General features: G+C 42.9%; 1 protein-coding gene across 5 annotated transcripts in view; it reads left to right on the top strand.

Annotated features, from left to right (window-relative positions):
• LOC147725355 (cytosolic beta-glucosidase-like) overlaps positions 1–24,584 on the top strand; it is a 564,555-nt gene that overhangs the window by 349,419 nt on the left and 190,552 nt on the right. For all 5 annotated transcript variants that reach the window (XM_086964029.1, XM_086964028.1, XM_086964030.1 and 2 more), the window contains one exon: positions 18,891–19,693. In XM_086964029.1, coding sequence (XP_086820155.1) covers positions 18,891–19,693 — 803 coding nt within the window. The remainder of the gene's footprint in view (positions 1–18,890; positions 19,694–24,584) is intronic.

The following is a 24,584-nucleotide window of genomic DNA, read 5'->3' as shown; positions in this document are numbered from 1 at the left end:
TAATAGCTCCCATCAATCTCCTTAAATAGTGATTGGTTTGCTACAGACCCTAACTGTATTTCAAAAATAGAAGGGGCAGAAGCAATATCCTGCTCTGTCTCCCCAGTTATCAAGAACCTCATCTTCAGTAAAAAAAAAGATACATAATACAAAAAAAAATCTGGCACCCCTATCCCTCCTCTAGCAGTTGGTAATGTCATAAACTTCATTGCCCAACTAGGTCTCCCTGGACTCCAAATAAATTTACCGCTGCAGAGCCTGTAACTTATCTTTTGCAATCTCTAAGGGTGTGGACCTAAATAGATATAAAACTTTTGGTAGCACATTCATTTTTATAACATTCGACGGTCCAATAATGGTTAAATATAATCGTTCCCACCTGTCCAAGGAGTTCCTAATTTTAGTCATCAATGTTATCCAATTAACCTCAACTAATTCTGTCATATTAGCCCGCAGTTAAATACCTAGATATGTAGCCTCCTTCACCACTCTACTATCTTGCCATACTACAGACTCCGAGCACAAGATCTGTGTTTTTGACACGTTTAGTTTATATCCTGCTACTCGCCCAAACTCCTTTGCCAACCTCTCAATTTCTTTGATGGCGGTGCCAGGGTTTATCGTTGTCACCGCAATATCGTCCGCATAGGCGAACACAGAAAAATAATACTCAGACACTTGATATGGTGGGATCAGGGTATTGCCAGTTAATTTTTCTAAAAAAGGGTTAATGTATAAAGTAAACAAAAGAGGGGAGCACGGGCATCCTTGATGTGTGTCACGTGTAATATTCACAGAGTCTGAGAGTAGGCCCATAGCGGAAATCTTGGACAAAGGTGTTTGATATAAGAACTGAATAGCAACAATATATTTTGGTCCAAACCCCATTTTCTGCATTAGCTTCCACATATACCCCCATTGCACCCGGTCTAACGCTTTTTCTGCGTCTAATAGAATAGGAGCAAGATCATTTTTTTTTACAGCAGCAATGTCAAATAGTGTAATGACCTTGTTAACGTTCTCTACTGTCCCTCTTTTTGGAATAAAACCATGCTGTTGATGTGAGACTAAGGGGGCCATACAGTCAGAGAGTCGGTTTGCTAGTATGTCCGAGTAGATTTTATTGTCAGCATTTAGTAAAGATATTGGTCTATAGGATCCTACTAGATCCAGCTGTTTCCCCTTCTTACAAAAAACCGCTATGGTAGCATCTGACCAAGATCTAGGAGGAGCTCCCTGATGGGCCTTCTGAATGACCAGTAATAACTCATCTTTAATAATATTGTAAAATTGTCTATAGACCTCACTGGGTATTCTATCAGGGCCAGCAGCCTTGCCAATCTGTAGACCCTTTACAGCCCTTTCCAACTCCTCCTCAGCAATCAGAGCCTCCAGACTCTGCGCCACTATAGGATCCAGCTTTTTTTTAACCTCCTTCAAGCATTTCCAACCAATCCAACCCATGGCAGTCAGTCCCTGCATATAATGCAGTATAAAACTGCTGGAAAATCCGAAGGATTTCATAAGGGTCAGAGTGGGACACACCCGTAACATCCTTCATTGCAACAATGTTTCTGGCCGACTCCTTCATCCGAAGTTGGATTGCCAACCTTTTACCAATTGTATCAGAATATTCATGTTTTTCCATCCTTGATGTTAAATTCTTCCTTGCGTTTTCTACACACCAGTAGCCCACCACTTTAGCTCTACATTTGGCTACTTGATCCTCAAGGCTGCTTAAGTCGTTCAAGCCAGTAGCTACCCCATTCATTAATAGAGTTTCAGCCTGTACTAAGCGCTGGTATAAGATACCTAGCTATTGTCTAGCTTTCTTTTGCTGCCGAAACGTGAAACTCATATATTCGCCACAAAAGCCGGCTTTAAAAGTATCCCAGACAATGCCTGGGCTGGCCTTCCCCTTATTTTCCTGAAAATATGAGTTTCAAAATCATTGTTTAATCCCAGCTTTCTATCAAATGTAAAACGTAAGCATTTTGGTTTACTTAAACCCCCCTGTATCTCTAATACAATGGGTGCGTGATCTGAAGTAATTCTGGGATAAACACTGACTGTTGCACCGTCCAGTAATGAGACTGGGGTAAAAAATAGTCCAGTCTAACCAGTTTCTTGTGAGGGTAAGAATGAAATGTATACCCACTATCTTGTCCCCTCAAATTACCCCACACGTCCACCAGCCCGTGATCCTGTGCCAAATTATACAAAGCTTTATATACTTTTGGCTTACGCCCACTGTATGAGGCCACCCCTTCCTGTAGTGCCCTATTAGTCAGGTTAATATTCATATCTCCACAAACCACCACCGGCCAGGGCCAGGTTGCCAATTCCAAATTTACCTCAGTTAAAGGTTCAGGATCATCTAAATTAGCTCCATAGACCGTGCATAGTGTCAGCGTTTTTCCCTCAAAGCTACATTCTGCTATTGCCCATCGTCCTTTCTTGTCCATTAATTTCCGCCCTGTTTTAACATGGTTTCCTTTACTAAGAATAGCTCCTCCCCTTATCATACTAGATTGCCCTGTTGCAACCACTAAGGAAAATCCAAGTTCTTTTAACACCTCCCGTTTCGACCAAGGGATATGAGTTTCCTGTACACAGAGTAGATGTGGTGATACATATCTAAGCTCCGCTGCGACCTTCTGTCTCTTTATAACATTATTCAAACCAGAAACATTTAGGGAACAAATCCTTAACCCTTTTGTTGCCATTTTTTACTTATGATCAAAAATGAAAAAGGCAGACATAATAATACAAAAACTTCTTCTGATATCACCTTTTTACTAAATTCAGAAAATAAATCAGATGGATCCCAATTCGATCTGATGGCAGCTATTAAAAAACATTTGTTGCGCAATTTGCTGTGAACATTTTTCCCCTTTTTTCCCACCCCCCCTCGTGCTTCCACCCAACCCCTACCCTTCAAATACCTAACCCCCTGTGCACCCCCCTACTCAACTAACACCCCCCAACCCTGAATAGAGGGGCTTTAGGACTTATGGTCCTTTAGATGCGAGCCTACCCCCAACCTCCTGCTTTTCCCCACGGGGGATTGTCCTTCAAAAATTATGAAACCAAGAAAAGAAAAATTCCTTGCTACTCAAGGAGAAGCAGAGCATAATCAAGAGAGCACCCGAACATAAACAAATAACCTACAAATTTTAAGAATCTATGCTGATTACATTTTACCCAAAAATTCCTTAGCGGCTAAGGCAGTCATAAAGTAATGGGTGCGCTCCTTAAAGATAACTTTCATTTTGGCTGGAAACAGCAAGAACGCCTGTGCACCCTTGGCTTGGAAGTCTGGTATAATTTGTCGAAACTGCCATTGTGAGTCAACTGACTGCTTACAAAGATCAGGGCGGACAAAAAAATCACAACCAAGCCCACTTCTCTTTTTATCTGGCCGTGCTTTCATAAAAATTTCCTCACGAACCAAAAAGCTATTAAAAGCTACTAATATAGCTCTAGGTTTCTGATCCCGTTGGTTAGCTCTAATGTTAAATGGAAACCGGTGTGCCCGCTCCACCTCCCTGTCCCAATCCCACCTAGTAGATTCTGCAAAGGCTTTTTTTAACAATTCAATTATAAATCCTCTAGGATCTGACCCCTCCTTGCCCTCCGGAATCTGCAAAAATCTTAGGTTATTTCTATGTGACCAATTTTCTAGGTCAGTCAATTTCCAGTTGATATCCTCCTTATAGCAAGTTGTAGTTCAATTACTTTCTTTTGTTGGACCAGTTCATCCTCGAGAGTGGATATGCCTGCCTCGGCTTCATTAGCTCTCTCAACAAACTCTGAGTGTGACTTGGCAAGACGCCAGACTGAATTCTGAAGTTTCTTGCACAAATTCTGCACTCTCAGACTGTCTTCACGAGGTTCATGCCTATGCTGCATCATGGTCCTATAAATCAGCTCTAATGAAATCTCTTCTGATGGTTCCTCCATCCCCAATGGAGCTAATGTAGCGTCTGCATCCTTTTGTGTTTCTCCTAGTCTTGTTACTCCAGTCTGATTTAATTGACGTCTACGAACAGTAGGGGGGTCAGAGCCTTCCAAGTCGAAACTACTATGAATACTGCCGTTATCAATACTCATATACGTAGCATATTGCTGTGCAAGGTCTTAAGTGGAAGACATAGATTGCTCCGAAAGAGAAAATAAATCTGCAGAGTCGGATTCGGTAATATTAGGGACCAGTGAGACATGTGAGGCACCCCCTTGTGAGCCCCCCTCTGTCAAGGGGCCATCCATACTAGGCGGAGTCCGAATAGTCTGGGTAATCAAGTTAGTAGTTAGCTCAGGATCTGGGAGCAGTTCTAGTTCTAGTTCGCTCTCATGTAGCATTGTGACATTTATTACTTCAGCATTACTCTGAATAGTAACTGAATCGTTCATATTCTCCAAGCCAGTCTCCAAACCAATCACTTTCTCGGTTCCCTGAGCTCCATCTACTACCGTTTCCCCACTCTCACTTGTCTGCCCAACATCAGTCCCCCCGTTCAGTGCTAAAGTCATTTCAGCAGTCATTACAGCTGGACTCTCCCCGGGTTTATCAGCACTTAGTAGACCCTGTTTTTCCTTTTGCTTCATAGATGAAAATAATTCCGGGATCCCCTTTGGTTGTTTAACAACATTTACTTCCACAGTTTCTTTACCTCGAGTCACCATTCTTACTGTCTTTTCTGGGTCCTTGCTGCGTGTATCAATTTGTGCAGCAGCAGCACTCAGAGCCTCTTGTCCGCCCTGTGCATCGGAGGGAGCATTTCCCTGTCCACGTCCTTTTTGACCTTTAGGAGCTATTGCTCCTTCCTGCACTCCCTCCACGGCACTCGCGTCTCCAACGGCCACACCGCAACTCCCAGGGGCTGCGCCGTCAACTCCTGACCAGGTGAGACACCTGAACTGCCTCCAAAGCGCCGCCCACTGATAGAGCCGCAGGGTCCGTAGTCTGGCTCCGCTCGCTGCCGCTACCCGCAACCACCACAATAACACCGGTAAAGATGATTTTATCGCACCCTGCTCATAGCAGAACTAAGCACTGAAGCAGAAGCGATGTTCAGGTGGTCTCCTCAGCCCGCTCCTGACTCGAGCAGCCTATCGTCCCGTGAGGTCCGGCAGGAGCAGCTTGCTCATACGTCTAGCGTGGACGCCATCTTGCCTCTGTGTATATGTCCACCAGAATAGAATCATTTCAAATGTTTGCAGGGGTAATTTCCTACAATAGAGAAAGACTGGTGGAAATTAGAAGCTCTACTGGATCAAAAAAGAAATACTGACCCTTAAATTCTTAATGAAAATTAAGTGAATTATGAAAAAAAAAATCCATTTACAGAGGACTGCTGAATGGTATGGAGATAGACCAACTAAGGGACAGGGAGCGTGTGAAAAGATCTCTGAAATTATAGATTCTAAATGGTGCAAGATATGAACCAAAACTAAAATGAATCCAACTCATCTCATAAGAAGGGTTGTGCATAAGAAAAATCCAGGAACAATCTAAGGAAGCCAGAAAAGTACACCAAACAAGGCTGAAATGATATACTTGTTGTAGTGGTGTGCAGCAGTTCAGATATTCTGGCTCTCGGCTATTAGAAATTATTACAGAACTGGCTAAGAATACAGGGCTGGATCTCTGCAGCAGTCCATAATACTGGTGGCTCTGGCGATGCTGGCCCAGCTTGGAGCCTTGCTGATACACTGGCTAAAACCCCACAATGAATGACTTGAGTGAATATGAGAAGAGGTAGATTTTTGGGGCAGCACACGATTTGAAGGAATATGGCGTAAAAGTTTGTATGATTATAAAGGTGATAATGTTTTTGTTTTTTTAATCAATATAGAAGGCTTATAGTTCACTCCCTAAAGGGAACTGCAGCACCCTCTCACTGCTGCCAGTGTTTGGCTTAAACTTCATAAAGAAACTACGAAAATATCTTTTGATTCAAGGAAATCTACACATTTTGACATAAAATAACTTGGTCATTACCAAAACCTACTGTTGGAAATCATTGGATTGTAAAGCAACATTGGAAGAATAACCACAGCGTTTATGGGGGGAAACGGCAGATTCGGTTAGGGTAGCCTGGATCAGCACGTCCCTGTGCAATAGGGGAGTGCAGACAGGGAGCGGGAGACAACACCTGAAAGGAGTCTGGGCAAAGGCGAGTAGTGTTTTGCTCTGATACTAGAATTAGAACGCCCTAACAGCACTCGGTTACAAAGGATAACTGTGTTCAACAAGACATGTTGAACTGGAGCCAACAGCCTGTATATATACCTGTGGTGAAATCCATGAGGAATACCGAGATCTTGCATTGCAGGTGCGTACCCATCATTCACCATCGCAGGCACAACGGGATAAGTCCAGATCATCTTCTCAATGATGATGATATAAAAATATTTACAAGAGAGAAAGTAAACAAGGCGCTCCTTTTTAACACCTTCGATGCTCATGACAGAACCCAGCCGTCATGAGCCACGGGTGGCCTGTGCGCATGACGGGTGGGTTCCGTCACGACCACGCCCGCGATTGGAATGTCCAGCACCGGGCTGGAATTCCTCCCGCAAGCAAGGTGTTTAAGGGCCTTCTTGTGTGTGTCCATGGGCCCGAAGTCAAACATACTGACTTCCAGAATACATCTTTAATATTTCTAGCTAACCCTCTGTAGTAGCTCTCTCCATACAACACCAGCATCTTTAGTCCCTCACTCTTAGCTCAGTGAAGCCACAATATGTTCGTCGCTATGTTTTTCAGTGGGCCGTGGGCTGAGGCATAGCGCCTCCACTGTGTGGATAGGTGTCACTAAAGGACGTTACAGCCCCCCCAAAAATACACCTAGTCATCTGTCCATCTGACTCACACAGGTCCAGCTCACCGTTACACTGCATATACCAGAAGGCAAGCCTTGCCTTGTGTATTATACCACAAAATGGTTGATGCTTGTTCTTCTCCCTTCTGGTTTCTGATATCCTCAATACAGCAAAGGAGACCATATCAGTAGAGGAGGGGAAATGTTTCTTGGCTCATGCTTAAACACTCACGTTTAGTAAATATATTGCTAAAGCATGATGTGAGAGCACACTATCATTCACAAACAGCACAATGTCAATTGAAATGCCACAATTCTTCACACTAACATGCTGTTCGACAAATAATACTAAATAGCGCATAGACAATAATAAAAATTACCTTTGAAAACTGGGTTTCAGAAAAAATATTTATCATTTGCACATCACCAAGTAACGTTTTTGGATTTGTTTTCATCTATTAAAATGTTTTTTCTATCACACAGAGTGACAAAATATGTGCTTTTATAACTGTTAAAATGTTTCTACCGTTCATTAACGAGCTATTTAGATGTTCTGTGTAACAAAAAAATTACATCCTACAGCTTTTCATTTCACACTCTTTGTACAGCTTGATTGTCTGACAGTTCACTTTACAAAATCTTCTAACATTGCAGTCAGAGAAAGAAAAGCAGACACCAACCTCGAGGATGAAATAAGATGCACATTTTAAGAAGATATAAGCTGACATTTAACCCCTGGCTCTGTGCAAATGTGACAAGATAAAAACAATATGTAAAGGCATCATTATGGCTCATTCACTCTCTAATCAAACAAAACACCTGTTTTTGTCAACTCACCAGAACTAGCCAGTAGGCCATAAAAATAGCTTGTCCTGATAAAATCTGACTCGCCCTAGCGACTGAGCGAGTTACTTTCTTGCGGCCTGGACTGTAAGAGTAAAACGCAGGTATGTTGACATCCTCTTTTCCTCTGGGAACTTGTGAGATTTGCCTGTTTACAATCCTAGTGGTAATCTAGTGTGTTTGTCCAGTATTGGTCCAATTTTCAGTTTGTAGACATTAGGGTTGTCTTGCTTTCTCTGTCTTGTTCCTGTCCTTGTCCCTTACAGTTTGTGCCTGTTCATTTGTGGTATGTGTTTGCCTGCTCTCTATTGGTACACCAGTATTAGCTTGAAAGCTTCAATCAATCAATTATTTGTAAAGCGCACTACTTAACCGTGAGGGTCTCAAGGCGCTGGGGGGCTGGGGGGGGGGGGTGCCACTACTGCTCGAACAGCCAGTTCTAGAGCAGTCTCCTGAAGGTTAGCAGATCCTAGGTCTGCCGCATCTGGATGGGGAGGGTGTTCCAGGTCTTGGCGGCGAGGTGGGAGAATGATCTGCCGCTGGAGGTTGCTCTTCCGATGCGGGGGATTGTGGCGACAGCGAGGTCGGAGGAGCAGAGCTGGCAGTTCGGGGGTGTAGAAGGTGAGTCGTCTGTTGAGGTATGTGGGTCCAGTGTTGTGAAGTGCCTTCTGAGTGTGGGTGAGGAGCTAAAAGGTAATCCTCTTGTTGACGGGGAGCCAGTGCAAGACTCCCAGGTGGGGTGTGATGTGGCTGCGGCGAGTGATATCGAGTATGGATCAGTATTGAAATATCGAGGGACAAAATATTGAATTATCAAAATATCGACGCCAAAATATCGAGGGACAAGAATATAGGATGCCTATCTACAAACAGGTAAGTACTAAAATATTGATTCCAAAATATAGAATGTTAAAATATAGTTAACTAAAATATCACATTTTTTAGATGTATGAAAAATACTAGGAATGTAATCAAATAATGAACATAATTAAATAAAACATAATTAAATAATGTAAAAAAGTTTAAAATGTAAAAATAATAAATGAAAGGTAAAAAATGTTTTTAATATAAATTTACTTATTATTATAAAATAATTATTAATCTTAATTATAAAATATTTAGAACATTAATAAAAATATGTTGACATAAATATATAAATAAACATATTATATAAATATGAAAATAAATAAAATATAATTACATTATTTAAAAAAAATTATTATAGGAATTAATAATGAGTGCAACAGTAGTGAAAACGTTGGATAGCGAAGGGGTGAAAATTACCATTTCCAATCCAAAGAGTGCAACAGTAGGGAAAGTATTAGATAGCGGGAGGGTAAAAATTACTATTCTCACTCCAGAGAGTGCAACAGTAGGGAAAACGTTGGATACCGTAGCGGTAAAAATTACTATTCCCACTGAGGAAAAAGAAATTTTACATGACCAATGTGTCCCCTGCTTGTACCCCAACGTTTAGTGTACGTGCATGTCACCCATGCATTTTCCCTCTATGGCCTGCAATAATGATGCCTCTGCATTTCCGTCCCACATTAGGATGCCAGTCACCAAGTCCCTCATGAAAGAAACGTTAATATTGCACTGAGGCCCATGTGGCCCATGTGTTTGCATTATGCACTTTTAATGTATCACGAAAAACCCATTTTGTGGCTCAGCCAGAGCCAGTTCCCGAATTCAGGTTTTCATGCCTCCAGACACTCTGAGGGCTGCAGCTACGCGTCCCTGACCTCGCATACTTTTTGCTCAGCCGAGAGGGGCCCAGCCCGGGGTGCCAAGACAGTATTTTGCACAACAGTTATCTGCTTGCTCTACAGAATCACATTCCTGCCTGGTGAAGAAGGTAAACAGAACCCGTCTGCAGAGATAGGGCCTAGCCTTTCTGTCTCCGTTTAAGTGATTTGCAGAGCTCGCGTCCATAGAAAGCCCACGGCCCGACGCAATGAACGAAGAAATATATGCCCACACTGGCTCTTGGTGAAGAGCGACCTTTGCTTCAGATAATACATCCCCGGGCATAAGATATCAGATAATACCAGACGTGCTGGTCGCCCTGACACTGAAGGCCTCCCTACTAGACCGAAAGTCAGCTTCCCCCAGCTTCCCTCAGTTACACGTCAATTGCACGTCATGATCAAGTTGCGCACACAAGTAGGGCGAAGTTCAAGCTGGCCATGCAACCCTCTTCCATGCATCCACCCACCTATGACTCACCTATGACTCATCAAGTGAACGCCCACATGTACGCCCATATGCACACCCACATGCTCTTATCTCTCTTTCTCTTGCTCTGCCTGGAGCACTCCTCCTCTATGTACGAGATTGAATGTATAAATATTGTACTCTGTGAATAAAGTTTAGATGACCCTTCCTGAACCTTAGTGGTGATGGAACCGATTCTCCCTTAACTCGAGTTATTGAAATAAAGCCCTTTTGAATCGGACACCACGGACTCTGCCTCTCATTTTATGCATGACCCTTTGTTTAAGTATAGAAATTATGACAGGGTAATACTTTATTTACCACACCACTCCAGAGAGTGCAACAGTAGGGAAAGCATTGGATAGCGGGAGGGTAAAAATTACTATTCCCACTCCAGAGAGTGGAAAAGTACGGAAAGCGCTGGATACCGTAGCGGTAAAAATTACTATTCCCACTCCAGCGAGTGCAACAGTAGGGAAAGTGTTGGGTAGCATAGGGGTAAAAATTGCTATACCTACTCCAGTGAGTGCAACAGTAGGGAAAGCATTGGATAGCGTAGGGGCAAAAATTACTATTCCCACTCCAGTGAGTGCAACAGTAGGGAAAGCGTTGGATAGTGTAGGGGTAAAAATTACTATTCCCAATCCAGTGAGTGCAACAGTAGGGAAAGCGTTGGATAGCGTAGGGGCAAAAATTACTATTCCCACTCCAGAGAGTGCAACAATAGGGAAAGCGTTGGATAGCGTAGGGTTAACAATTACTATTCCCACTCCAAACAGTGCAACAGTAGGGAAAGCGTTGGATAGCGGGGGGGGGGTAAAAATTACTATTCCCACTCAAGAGAGTGCAACAGTAGGGAAAGCGTTGGATAGTGTAGAGGTAAAAATTACTATTTCCACTCCAGAGAGTGCAACAGTAGGGAAAACGTTGGATAGCGTAGAGGTAAAAATTGCTATTCCCACTCCAGAGAGTGTAACAGTAGAGAAAGAAATGATTTAATATTAAAATAAGTTTAAATTAATTATCAATACCAATAAAAAATGTATAAAAAATAAGGACCAATTAATACCAATTAATGACCAATTAAATATTTTTTATTACCAATTAATAAATTAATTACCAATGAATAATTAGTTATCAATTAATTATCAATACATATAAATAAAAATAAATATTAACTTTATTACAAATAAATTACTTCCCACCCATTTCCCCTATAAACCCACAACCCGCTCCTAATAATGAAAAATTCAATTAACATAATCATCAACTAATCAATTAATAAAAATTATTTTCTGATTTATAAAAATTAATTACCAATTATTAAACATGAATGACCAATTAATAATTAATTATCAATTAATTAATTATCAATACATATAAATAACATGTAATATTTAATTTACTATAATTAAATTACTTCCCACCCTATTCCCCTATAAACCCACAACCTGCTACAGAATTAAATTACACAAAAATTACATTACATAACATTCATTACTTAAAAAAATTAAACATACATTAGAAAAATAATACATAACTTTAACACATATACTACCATACATAACACACTAAAAAGAAATCGATATTATGGGAATCTATATTATACAATTCGATATTGTGGGAATCTATATTATAAAATTCGATATTGTGGAATTCGATATTTCCTACCCCAATTTCGATATTCTGTCCTATCTATATTTTGATAATTCGATATTCTGTCTATTCTATATTTTTGATTCGATATTCTGTCCATTCGATATTTTGGAATCGATATTTAGGGTGTTTACCGCTGAGGATGAGGCGTGCAGAGGCGTTCTGTATTCGTTGTAGGCGTTTCAGGAGTTTGGTCGAGGCTTCTGTGTAGAGGGCATTGCCATTGTCCAACCTGCTGTTGACAAGGGCCTGGGTGACCGTCCATCTGGTTTCAGTGGGAATCCATCTGTAGATCTTTCGGAGCATGCGGAGGGTGTTGAAGCAGGAGGATGAGACGGCGTTGACGTGTTTGGTCATGGAGATGGCTGAATCGGGGATGAACCCCAGGTTGAGTGCGTGGTCAGTGGGGGCTGGTGCTTCTCCCAGAGTGGTCAGCCACCAGGAGTCGTCCCAGGCAGAGGGGGTGGAGCCTAGGATGAGGACCTCTGCCTTGTCCGAGTTCAGTTTCAGTCAGCTGTCCTTCATCCATTCGACGACGGCCTTCATTCCTTTGTGGAGGTTGGTTTTGGCGGTAGAGGGGTCCTTGGTGAGGGAGAGGATCAGCTGGGTGTCGTCGGAATAGGAGATGATGTTGAGGTTGTGTGATAGGGCTATGTGGGCGAGCTGTGCCTTGTAGATGTTGAACAGTGTTGGGCTGAGGGATGATCCTTGGGGTACGCCGTAGATGATCTCGGAGGCTTTGGATCGGAATGGCGGGAGGAGGATACTCTGGGCTCTGCCGGGGAGGAAGGAAGTGGTCCATTCCAGGGCCTTGTCTCGGATCCCTGTGTTGTGGAGTTGTGTGCGTAGAGTGTGGTGGCAGACGGTGTCAAAGGCGGCTAAGAGGTCCAGGAGGATGAGGGCCGCGGTTTCTCCGTTGTCCAGCAGGGGCCTGATGTCGTCGGTGGTGGCGATAAGGGCAGTTTTGGTACTGTGGTTGCTGCAGAACCGGGACTGTAACGGGTCCAGGATGTTGTTCTCTTCGAGGTAGCGGGTTAGTTGTTTGTTGACACTCTTTTCGATGACCTTCGCCGGGAGTTCTTGAGGTCCCTCAGGTCCGCCTTGGGGTTTTTGAGTAAGGCGTTGATCTCGCCGTGCTTCCAGCTCTCCTGGAAGGTTGCTGTATCAAAGGAGATGTTCATGATCTGCGGAGATGGGGTGTGATGGTGGCGCTAGCTTTGTTGAATATATGGTGCAGGCATGGGTCTGACGGAGAGCTGGAGTGGATGATTTTGGTGGTGTCATCGTTGTTCACATTGGTCCAGGCGAGCAGTGGGTTGGTGCTGGCCGTGGGCGGTGGGTCTGAGGTGTTGGTGGCTGTCGGGGGTCTGGTAGTTTAAGCTGTTTTGGATGTCTCCAATCTTGCGATGAAAGAAGGTGGCCAGGGAGTCGCACAGGTCTTGTGATGGTGGGATGTCGTTGGTGTTGGCTCTGGAGTTGGCAAGTTCCTTCACGATGTTGAAGAGCGCTTTGCTGTTGTGCGCGTTGTTGTCGAGATGGTCTTTGCAGGAGATCCTTTTGGCGGTTCGGATTAGGTGATTGTGCCTGCGGATGGCGTTCTTGTGGGCAGCGTAGCTGTCCGATGCCTGTTCATGGTGCCATTTCTCCTCGAGCTTTCGGCAGGTCCGCTTGTAGGCCTGGAAGTCAGCGGTGAACCAGCTGGTTTTCCTGTCGGTCCTTCTGTTGGAGGGTTTTTTGATCGGGCGAGAATGTTGCCGCAGTTGTCGATCCATTGCCTGAGGTTGCGGGCGGCAGTGTCGGTGTTGATGGGGTAGGACACTTCACAACCTAAAAAGGTGCTTTCCCTGACCCTCATACCATGCTGAGTTACAGCTCAAATAAAGATTCAAATGTAGGCTCAAATGCCCCCTACTCTCTCTCGTAGCGCTTAATGCAACAATATCTAATGAGGAATCTTGCTGTTTCCTAGTCAGCAACTCATTTACTCATGACAGTTGCATTAGCGTCTGCTACTGAGGAGCATGGGTGAGGTGAGGGAGGGGGTCCTAGATATTTCTTTTTACATTACTTACCTTGCTGCCGGACCGCCAACTCACCTTGCATCATCCTCTTCTGTTTCTCCTTGAAGCAGGAAATACACACAGGCTCCCCTAAGCCAATCACAACGATGCAAAGCAGCGTTGTGATTGGTCTGAATGCCGTGGCATTTGGATGGGGAAAGTCAGACTCTGCATGTTCCCCACCAGGCTGTCTATTACAGCCTTGTGGGGAACATGCAAAATGTGCATGACTTTTTGGCAGGCCCAAGACGGCTGGCCAAACCGTCATGCGCACTTAAGTGCCCCAACCACTCCTCCCCTGCTGGCTATGTTGAGAGCGAAACCCTGCCCCTCAAACATTCCTGACATAGGAAAAATAAAATAATAATAGCATAGTGTTATTATCATTTTCTTTTGCTTTTTTCTACTGCTCAGTTTGCAGTGGGGCAGCGCGCCTTAGCAGAGCAGCCACTGCTGGGTTGTTGTGAGCAGAACGTTTTCCTCAGCCTCTAACACAAACTGGCTGAGCTGCAGAAGATAACACCAGTGGGCATGATAAGTATAGCACTTTTGGATTTCCCTCCCTTATTCTTCAATATAACACTATCAGAAAACCCATCCTTTGTGTCTTAAAATGCTGTGCATCAACATTTGCAATATAATTATAACATGTCTTTCACTCATACTGAAAACTAAGGTAAATTCTGTTCCTTCATATCTCTTGAAGTAACAGAATAATTAAAATCTAATTACAAATGTAAATGTATGTAAATGTATAGGCATTTATATAGCGCACTACTTACCCGTAGTGTCCCAAGGTGCTTCGACCGCTGCGAAACCCTTCCTGGCTTCCCTGAGAGATGGTCCCTTAATGGGTATCTCCAGGGTGAGACCAGGCATCCCCAGCGGTCTGGTGGGGCCGTTAATGAAGATGAGGCAAGCTAATGCCCAGAGTTGCCGAGTGTGATCGCTGATCAGAGTGGGCACCGAGGCGAGAGAATTATCGAGTCCGCTGACCCTGGTCCAGAAACCTGCCGCGCCGGGAATCGAACCCTGGTCCCGGGCCGTCCGCTGCTCTCGGGTCTGCCGCCTCTAACCAGTGAGCCACACTACTTCATTGTATGCAACTCCAGTTATGCTTTTAGGAGAGTGGCTGCTACAAAGCTGGCTGGACTCAGTAATGATACAATCTAAAACATTCAGGCTATGTACGGTCTATGTAAAATGTATATGTTATGAGAAATAGAAAATAGTACAGGAGGGATCGGAATATAGAAGTAAAATCATATAGTCAATTAAAGAGCTAGGAACCTGATGTACTAAACAATGCAGTATTCATACAACCCTGTGATTTCAAAATCACAGGTTTGGCAAAAGCCTTTCCGACTCACAAAAAGGATTTTTATATTTGCAATGATATGTATCAATGCTTGATTACTGTAGTTTTGGTTGCAAATCATTGAAAAATCCCAGGCACCTTGAGGTGTGTTGTAACTGAGTTGCAAAGGGAAAGACGTCTACACGGGACATCTTCTATCAGTCGTGCTAACCCACATCTTAGTTTACTTTCCTGAACGCGCTGGCACAGGATCAGGAGAGGGGTGTAGTCCCTAACAGACTATTGTGCTCCTTACTGGACCCTTCTCTCTTGGTCAGCTAATTTGAGAAGGTGCAGAAGGCAAGAGTAAGGCATTTTTGTTAAAGCATGACAGACAAGGATCATAATTTCCAAGATTTACTCAATTAGATAAAGTACAGAAATGCTTAAGGTGGGCCATCAGATGATATAGTCAGTAAGTATACAATTCAATAGAGAATACAGCAAAGAACTCAGTAAAGAGTAGTAAAAATACAGCATAAATTTGCTTTCGCACGGTGGGGAAAGGGTCTGCTCCGGCATGGATAAACCATACTCTTTTCTAGGACTTTAAACAAAGCTTCATACATTTACTACATTAATACATGGTTCACATGCTTCTAACCAATCGAAATCACGCAAAGGAGCAACAGTTGCAATGGAATACATTTGAAGATTTTCTCACTATTGTACTGTGCCAAATACTGGTGTTCACTACTTCTGTTCTCAGCTCATAGGGCCAGATGTAGGTATCCAAATTTCGGTCGGTAACGGCCGAAAATACCGATTTTCGGTCGTTACCGACCGGTATTTGGATACTGAGATGTGGAGCATCTTAAAATACAGATTCGGTAATTTTACAGAATCGGTAATTTTACAGAATTGGTAAATTTACAGATTCGGTAAAATTACCGAATCTGTATTTTAAGATGTGGGTGGCACTGTAAACAGTGCCACAGGGCTTTAAGGATTCGTTACTTACCACCAACTATTAGTTGGTGGTAAATAACGAATACCTGTGTGTATGCAAATCTGTGCATGACATGTGCCATGTGGCACACATACATGCCCTAAGGGCATGTATGTGTGGCACTCAAGCCCAAACAGGGGTGCAACAGGGTGTCAAAGTGACACCCTGCCACCCTTGAATAATCGGTATTTACAGATTCGGTAATTACCGATTCGGTAATTGACATTCATTCCTATGGGCCTCCAGGCAAATACCGATTCGATAATTACTGCTTATTACCGATTCGGTAAAAAATACCGAAAATTTACCTACATCAGATTTACAGATTCTAAAATATCGAATGATATTCGGTAAATACCGAATAATTCAAGGGTAGCAGGGTGTCACTTTAACACCCTGTTGCAGCCCTGATTAGGGCTTGTGTGCCATGTGGCACACATACATGCCCCAAGGGCATGTATGTGTGCCAGGTGTGATGCACAGATTTGCATATACACACATATTCATTATTTACCACCAACTAATAGTTGGTGGTAAGTAACAAATCCTCAAAGCCCTGTGCACTGTTTACAGTGCCACCTACATCTTAATATACAGATTCTGTAATTTTACCGAATCGGTAATTTTACTGAATCGGTAAATTTACTGATTCAGTAAAATTACTGATTCGGTAAAATTACTGAATCTGTATTTGAAGATGCCCTACATCTCCGTATCCAAATACCGGTCGGTAACGGCCGAAAATCGGTATTTTCGGCCATTACCGACCGGTATTTGGATACCTACATCTAGCCCTTAGTGCCTTAGTGTGAGTTTGGCGGTCAGACTGCCGTAGGACTATTTCCGCGCCCCCCCCAACGGCCCACGGCGCTTGCAGTTCAAAGACTGCTGTATTCCAAGTTGGCCAAGGGGGTGTGGAGGTGGAAAATTTGCAGTAGTGGTAAGTACTGTTACCAAGTATATTGACGCCTGTGTGTGTATTTCACCTGCATGTGTCCGATGCACACATATGCACAATATATGTGGGACAATACCATTTACCCATTACCAGGGTTCGGACCATATGTTGGCAGTCCTGGCAATAGGTACATGGTACGAAACACATTGACCTGTATATCACTACACACAGGATTGCAATCCTCTGAGGGAAGGTCCTACTGTGAAGGGGGGACCAGGAGAAACAGATCCATGTTGGAATGTGCCTGGAAGCAGAAGTAAGGGGTGAGCATGCACCCCAAATCCTTCGTCACCACCACCTTGAAGCAGGCAGTCGGACCATCACGGTCTGCTTGTGGACCAGGCAACTTGTAATACGCACAGCGGTGCAGCTCCCCTGTACTGCTCTATGGAGGCATCCTTTCTCTGATTGTGAACTAGGTGATTGGCGGTCTGTTGGCAGTCTCTGCAGTCCTGTGATAGTCTTCACAATGCTGATCTGCCCAACTCGTAATACAGTGGTGGGACCGCCGAGCTGACAGCGCTCTGACCCCCACAGCTGATACAGTGGCCCATGGGACCGCCAAACTTTAATAAGGCCCTTAGCTTGGGACAATCACACTGTCTTTTGAAGATTCACTCTGCTTAGGTAGCTCCTGAAATCACTTTCTCGTCTACTGAAGCATTCGAGTTCTTTATTTTCACAAAGAATAACCAGCAGTTCAAGTTCTGTGTCACAGTGAAGATGGACAACATGGGCTAATTTATCCTAAGGAAGCTAAAATATGAATTCTTACACTCCAAGCATTGACTTTTAAGCAATCCACGTTTACACTTCCCATTTGGTAATTCTGTCAAGCAGCATCATAGACCAAGGAATGCTCCTAGGAAGAAATGATTGTTCCCCGAAGGGATCTACAACGAGAAACATTTTTTTTATAAGTAGCACCGGTCTGTTTATTCGGCAAGGGCTTTAAAAAAATAAATAAAAAAAAGGTTCCTGTTTGGCAATTTCAAATGCAAGGATAGTGGTCTACTCTCCCATGCAGGCTACACTCTATGCGGCTGGAGCCATTCTTAGAGGGTTGCACATTACGACCTACCTGATTATTATTCATTTGGAAGGTGGTTTTGCTAGCCCTTGAGACTGTAGGAATTTTGAAGCAACTTATGAGTGCATACGTTAATTTATAAATTGCATAAAGGTTCACGGAACCAGTTAGGGTGCAAATTACACATCTGGGTTCGTGAATACGTCTTTGAACATCGGACCCTGTAAACAGTATCATGCAGTTGCAAAAAAGTTTCCATCTGTGAGGTAGTGTGGCTCACTGGTTAGAGGCGGCAGACCCGAGAGCAGAGGGCGGCCCGGGACCAGGGTTCGATTCCCGGCGCGGCAGGTTTCTGGACCAGGGTCAGCGGACTCGATAATACTCTCAACTCGGTGCCCACTCTGATCAGCGATCACACTCGGCAACTCTGGGCATTAGCTTGCCTCATCTTCACTAACGGCCCCACCAGACCGCCGGGGATGCCTGGTCTCACCCTGGAGATACCCATTAAGGGACCATCTCTCAGGGAAGCCAGGAAGGGTTTTGCAGCGCCTTGGGACCCTCCGGGAAAGTAGTGCGCTATATAAATGCCTATACATACATCTGTTGTGGGTTATATCGTTTGACTTTTTCTCTGGCTCAACTTTCTGCATGACATTTCTAAGCTTATTGCTGCTGACTTTATTCAATCTAAGCCCACTTTCACCCACCTGCATCTTACTCAGCCTCATGCTACAGACATCGCCATTTTCTTTTCATAATGTTTAATTAATAAATATGTGTACAATATTCAGGAAAAAGTAATACATTAGAAAAGGTGGTCCTTCCTACACTTAGCTTCCGGTAGTTTCAGACACGTGCTCATATTGTCTGATAAATGAGTGTAGATGTACTGGAAAGCATAGCAGGGTAGTCATTACAGAACTGGTATTTTATGTTTTCAAAACCTCCAATTAGAAATGCAGTATTTGTATTTTTTTTTTATTTCTGTAGGAATTGCCTACTACGACAAGGTTATCGATGACCTGTTAGCGAATGGTATTACTCCGTTGGTGACATTATACCACTTTGATATGCCTCAAGGTATAGAAGATCAGGGTGGTTGGAAAGCAAAAAAAACTGTCGACTTATTTACCGAATATGCACGTTTTTGCTTTAACACATTTGGGAGCAAAGTTAAATGGTGGATTACTATCAATGAGCCTCATATTCTTGCTCGGTTTGGCTATGAAGAAGGCTACTTTGCTCCAGGAATTCGGGACCCTGGAACAGGAGCTTACCAGGCAGCACATAACATGATCAAGGCTCATGCTAAAGCTTGGCATGTCTACCACTTGCTATTCAAGGAGACGCAGCATGGTCGTGTATCAATAGCTCTAGATTCCCATTGGGCAGAACCCTTTGATCCAACCTCTGTGGAAGATCAGGAAGCAGCGAAACGTTACCTTGCCTTCAACCTCGGCTGGCTTGCTGAGCCAATTTTCATCAGTGGTGACTACCCAGAGGTGTTAAAGTCCCAGATGAGTGCAAAGAGTAAAAAGCAAGGATCCCCCACATCAAGACTTCCAGAGTTTACAGAAGAAGAAAAGAAGATGGTTCAGGGTACAGCAGATTTCTTTTGTTTAAACTATTATACCACTCGTAAAATAAAACATCAAGATAACTCTCAAGGGGAGCCTGGATTTGAAACCGACCAAGATGTTGTAGCAATCCAGGACCCATCCTGGCCTGTACCTGGCATCGAATGGCTGGCTGTCGTACCATGGGGGTTGCGCAAACTGCTGAAATATGTCAAGGTATTGTTTCCTTTGTCTTTGTTTGTAATGGAATTGTATTGGTTTGATGCTGTCCTAGGTATGACAATATTGACAGCACTGGGATAGCATGGTTACAGTTGGACTTAACACTACCCAACTCCCCGGTCAACACCTCAAACCCACAGACACCCACACTGCTGCCACTTCTAAAACTCACCTGGTATAATATAAAAAAGGTTGAATTATGCACAAGTTATGGCCTTTAAAATAATGGAGATTCCTACTTTCCCTTTGTGCTGTCTGTTCGACCACAAACATGAGCTTAAATTGAATCCACACTTTTCTAATGACTGATGTACATTTTGCAGAATTTTCTGTCCGCTGTGTCATTAGTAGACTTGCTCTCAAAGTCTGTTATTTGTGCCATTTCTTTCGAATAACCCATTAGTCCCACTTCTGTAAAAGAAAATGAAGGGTAGACACTAAGCACTGCTAATGTTTTAAACACATAGATCTGTCTATAACCCTTTAAGACCTCAGAGTTTGTGGTAGGGCAGATTGATGGAGATATTCCAGTGTTGTGTTTCCTGCTCTGGCTTCGTGTTCAAGCTTGTTGTCATCACACATAAATCCATCTACTGAGATACCACACACTATAGCAACACTAACAAAGTAGCTTAAATGTAAATTGTCTTAAAACACCTAAGCCATTTTGCAAATACTTCACCTCTACAAACCCTCCATAGATTCTGATGCTTAACCCAAGCTACCTAGAAAAGGCTTCCTGAACAACACCACAACCAATTTTGTTGCTGTTAGGAAAACAACTCGAGCATCACATGTACACACCTCGAGACAGCTACTCAAGGTCTATTCACTTTCAGAAAACAATCCAAGGTCTCTCCTCCAGCTCCTCTAAATCGAAAAAAAAACAGCCAACCAGTCACTACTCATGAAGAGATAGATGTATTTCAAATAAAATACACATTCCACACTGTGCTCCTTTCTCCTCTAGAATGCACTTGGGTGCCTCACAGACAGACGCCCACAACCGTTGCTGGCCTGTGTGAGGTCTGTAGACCAATTAAAACAATACAGAAGTTGGCTGAAATATTATGGGCACTGCCAAATATTTATTTTCAAATTAAAGTAATAGATCATTAGCACAAGTATAATTTGAAGTGGTCCATATCATTAATAAAATTCAGAGACCAGGATTGTCATATCGTTTATTTACAAAGATATTCTAACTACAACAGGCTCAACACAAATGTATTCAATTAGATTAGCGGAAGTTTTACTAAATAAATAGTTAATACAATATGAAATGAAAAAGAGTTATCAGGGTGGGTCGATGAAGGTATACCCCCTAACACAATGTAGGAATTTAGTTACAAAATAAAATATTCTTTTTGTCGATAAGGTCCATAAAACTTAGTGAATGAAGCTAGAGCTGAAGTGAAGAAAGCCCATCATTGAGTGAGAAGTTAGCACTGCTGGTCTAGCCAGTCTGAATAATTAACCTTGTTGAGCAGTATAAGAGGTATATACAGATCACAGACATAATATTGACCACAACAATGTTGTGATAAAGAAATAACGGCGCAAAATATATCAATTACAAAAATAGCGTTTCTTTATACTTATAATGGTAAGTATAAAAATATTGACTGCATAACATTAACACATTTGCTGTTAGATCGCCCCACCCCGGTGCTGAGCCTTTTTATGCCTATTTGGGGTTGCTCGCACTTAGGCCCCTGTAACTCATTTTGTCCCCATAAGGTATTCGCGCCAAATTTATGTCCTTTTCTTCCAACATCTTGTGGGTTCTAAAGTTTCCCAGGTTTGTAGATTCCCCTGGAGGGGATCATGATATTGGCCAAAATACAGCTAATTTTAGATTTTTTCAGAAACATTGCAAGAAAAAGTGCTGCAGAAGCAAACATCTGTTTTTTTTTAACTGCAAAAGGTATCAACAAAGGGTTTGTGGTGCTCAAATCACCATCTTCCCAGCTTTCAGGAACAGGTAGACATTTGTCAGAAAACCAACATTTTCTTCACAGGTTTGGCTTTTTACAGGGACATAACCTATTTTTCCTATTTTTTGTGCTTTCAACCTTCTTCCAGTTAGTCTTAGAAATGGGTGTTTAAGCAATAATGGATCCCGGAAAACTTTATATTTCTGAAAAGTAGACAACATTATAAATTCAGCAAGAATTCATTTGTGTAGACCCTTCAAGGTTTTTAATAGAAACTAAACGTTGAAAATAAAAAATATTGAAATTGTGTTGAAATAAAAGCAGTCATTTTTGCCACATTTTAACCTGTAACTTCTCCTGAGTATGACACATTTTTTAAAGCAATTTACCATCTGCTGGACCTTCTGATTGTGGGGTTATATAGGACTTGGAGGTTCACCAAGAACCCGAGGAACCCAGAGCCAATAATTGAACTGCATCTTGCAGTGGTTTTTCATTGTGTACCGGGTATATAGCAATTCATTTGGTAAAATTTGAAGAGTGGAAATAGGTATAAAGGAAACCTTTTTATTTCCGAAGTCGAAACAAAATTTAGAGGTTAGAAACAGTGGTTATTTGCAGAGCTCTGAAATTGTAGGTACCCACACAAGAATGTGAATTAGAGGACATCTTTCAAAATTACTTCTTTTTTACACACTGTCCTACATTTGGAAGGCAGAAATGCAAAGAAATTCAATTGGCTATAACACTTCTTCTACTGTTCTGTTTTGCCCTAAGTCTCTTGATAAAAATGGTACCTCACTTGTGTGGGTAGGCCTAGTGCCTGTGACAGGTTAATGGCCCGAATCACAATTGTTCACTGAAAACTGACCATTTTATTGCAATGTGTCTAGCTGTGGATTTTGCACCCTAGCTCAGCCGGCACCTAAGGAAACCTAGCAAACCTACACATTTTTGAAAACTAGACATTAAGGGAAATTCAGGATGGGGTGTTTTGTGTGGCTCTCACTAGATTCTGTTACCCAGAATCCCTTGCAAATCTCAAACTTTGTAAAAAAAAAAATATATATTTTTCTCATATTTCTGTGATGGAACGTTCTAGAATCTGGAGACAGCCACAAACTTTCACTCACCCAGAATTCCATTAAGTCTTGCGGTAAAAATGGTACCTCACTTATTTGGGTAGGCCTAGTGCCTGTGACAGGAAATGGCCAAAACGCAATGTGGACACATCAAATTATTCCACAGAAAACTGACCCTTTTTCTGAAAAGTGCCTAGCTGTGGATTTGTGACCCTAGCTCAGCTGGCACCTAGGGAAACCTCGCAAACCTGTACATTTTTAAAAAACCAGACACCTAAGGAAATCTAGGATGGGTAGACTTGTGTACCTCTCAGCAGGTTCTGTTACCCAGAATCCCTTGCAAACCTCAAACTTTGTCCACAAAAACACACTTTCCTCACATTTCTGTTATAGAAAGTTCTGGAATCTGCATGGACCCTCAAACTTCCACCCACCCAGCATTCCTCCAAGTCCCCCCAAAAAATGGTACCTCACTTGTGCGGGTAGGCCTAGTACCCGCGACAGGAAACAGACCACAACGCATCATGGACACATCTAAGCATGGGCGAATTTTGCGAATCTGGCGTTCGCGAATTTGCGTATTTGAGAACTCGCAATACGCAAAATCGGCGAATTCTCGCGAATTTGCGGATTTTTTTCTTTTTTTTGTGTTCGCAAGGGTTTTTGCCAGTTCGCGAGGGTTTTGTACCAGTTCGCAATTGTGAACTTACTTGTCGGCTCGCAACGGTCACGACTATGTTGTTTTTACGTCTGGTTCATCATCACAGGTTCCCAGCACCCTCTGTTTCACCACTGCCACCCTCTGTTTCACCCATGCCACCCTCTGGTACATCAATGCCACCCTCTGGTTCATCACTGTAGATTATGGGGGGGAAAAGCAAGCACACCTGCCCTGCCTTAACTGACATGAATTAATTTGGGGTTGATTTATTAATGTGTCACTGTTTTAAAATTCCAGTCTGGCACCTGCTTCCTTATCTGTAATTTGCTTTCTGTTGCAGTGCAATTTTCTTTCTCCAGGACCTTTGTGGCCTACTTGTAGCTATTCTATGAGCCTGCTGTGAGGGTCAGAGCAGGGTCATAGAATTGTTGCAACTAGCAACTGAACTCTGGAGGGGCCCCACTCAGGAAGCACTACAGGGAATGGTTACTAATGATGAGTTTGAAGTTGAACTTTTGCACCTGCTGAGTGCTTTCAGTTTTGCAAAACTCGTTTTTCTGCAGAACAGCAACTGTAATGCCCCAAACAAACATAGGCAACTGAACTCTGGAGGGGCCCCTCAGGAAGTATTGCAGGGAATGGTTACTAATGATGAGTGAACTTTTGCACCTGCTGAGTGCTTTCAGTTTTGCAAAATTCGTTTTTCTGCAGAACAGTAACTGTAATGCCCCAAACAAACTTACTTGTGAAAGTTGATTTCTAATCCAAAAGTGATCCAAAGAAAGTCAAAAGGCCTCAAATCCCAAAAAGTGCAGGCAAATGTCAACCTGAGGAGTTATTCTGATAAAAATCATCATTTTCAGAAGGTCTATGCTGCTTGCTAGTGGATTTCTTGTGCAGAATTGCAAATTTTGTAATTTCGCGAGTGCGAGATTGTTGCTGCCCGCCGCACCTACATGTTCGCAATTGCGAACTCTCGCGATGCGTTGCCAAACTCCCGCTGGATCCCGAAGCAAGATCCAAAATGGCGCAGCACTCGCAAAGTATCGAGAAAAACAACTCGGCAAACGCTGAATGACGGTAAGTGAACGCCGCACGCCGCAATATTGTATCACCCAGAAAAAAAATTTGCTGCGTGCGAATTTGCGGATTTTCGGTAAATTCGCGAGAGTTCGCGGATTGCGAATTTACAGAAAATCCACAAA

This window comes from Lissotriton vulgaris, chromosome 3_2 (genome assembly GCF_964263255.1).
Source record: "Lissotriton vulgaris chromosome 3_2, aLisVul1.2, whole genome shotgun sequence".
Lineage (NCBI taxonomy): Eukaryota > Metazoa > Chordata > Amphibia > Caudata > Salamandridae > Lissotriton > Lissotriton vulgaris.
The sequence above is the reverse complement of the archived record's forward strand: the minus strand, read 5'-3'. Positions and strand labels throughout refer to the sequence as shown.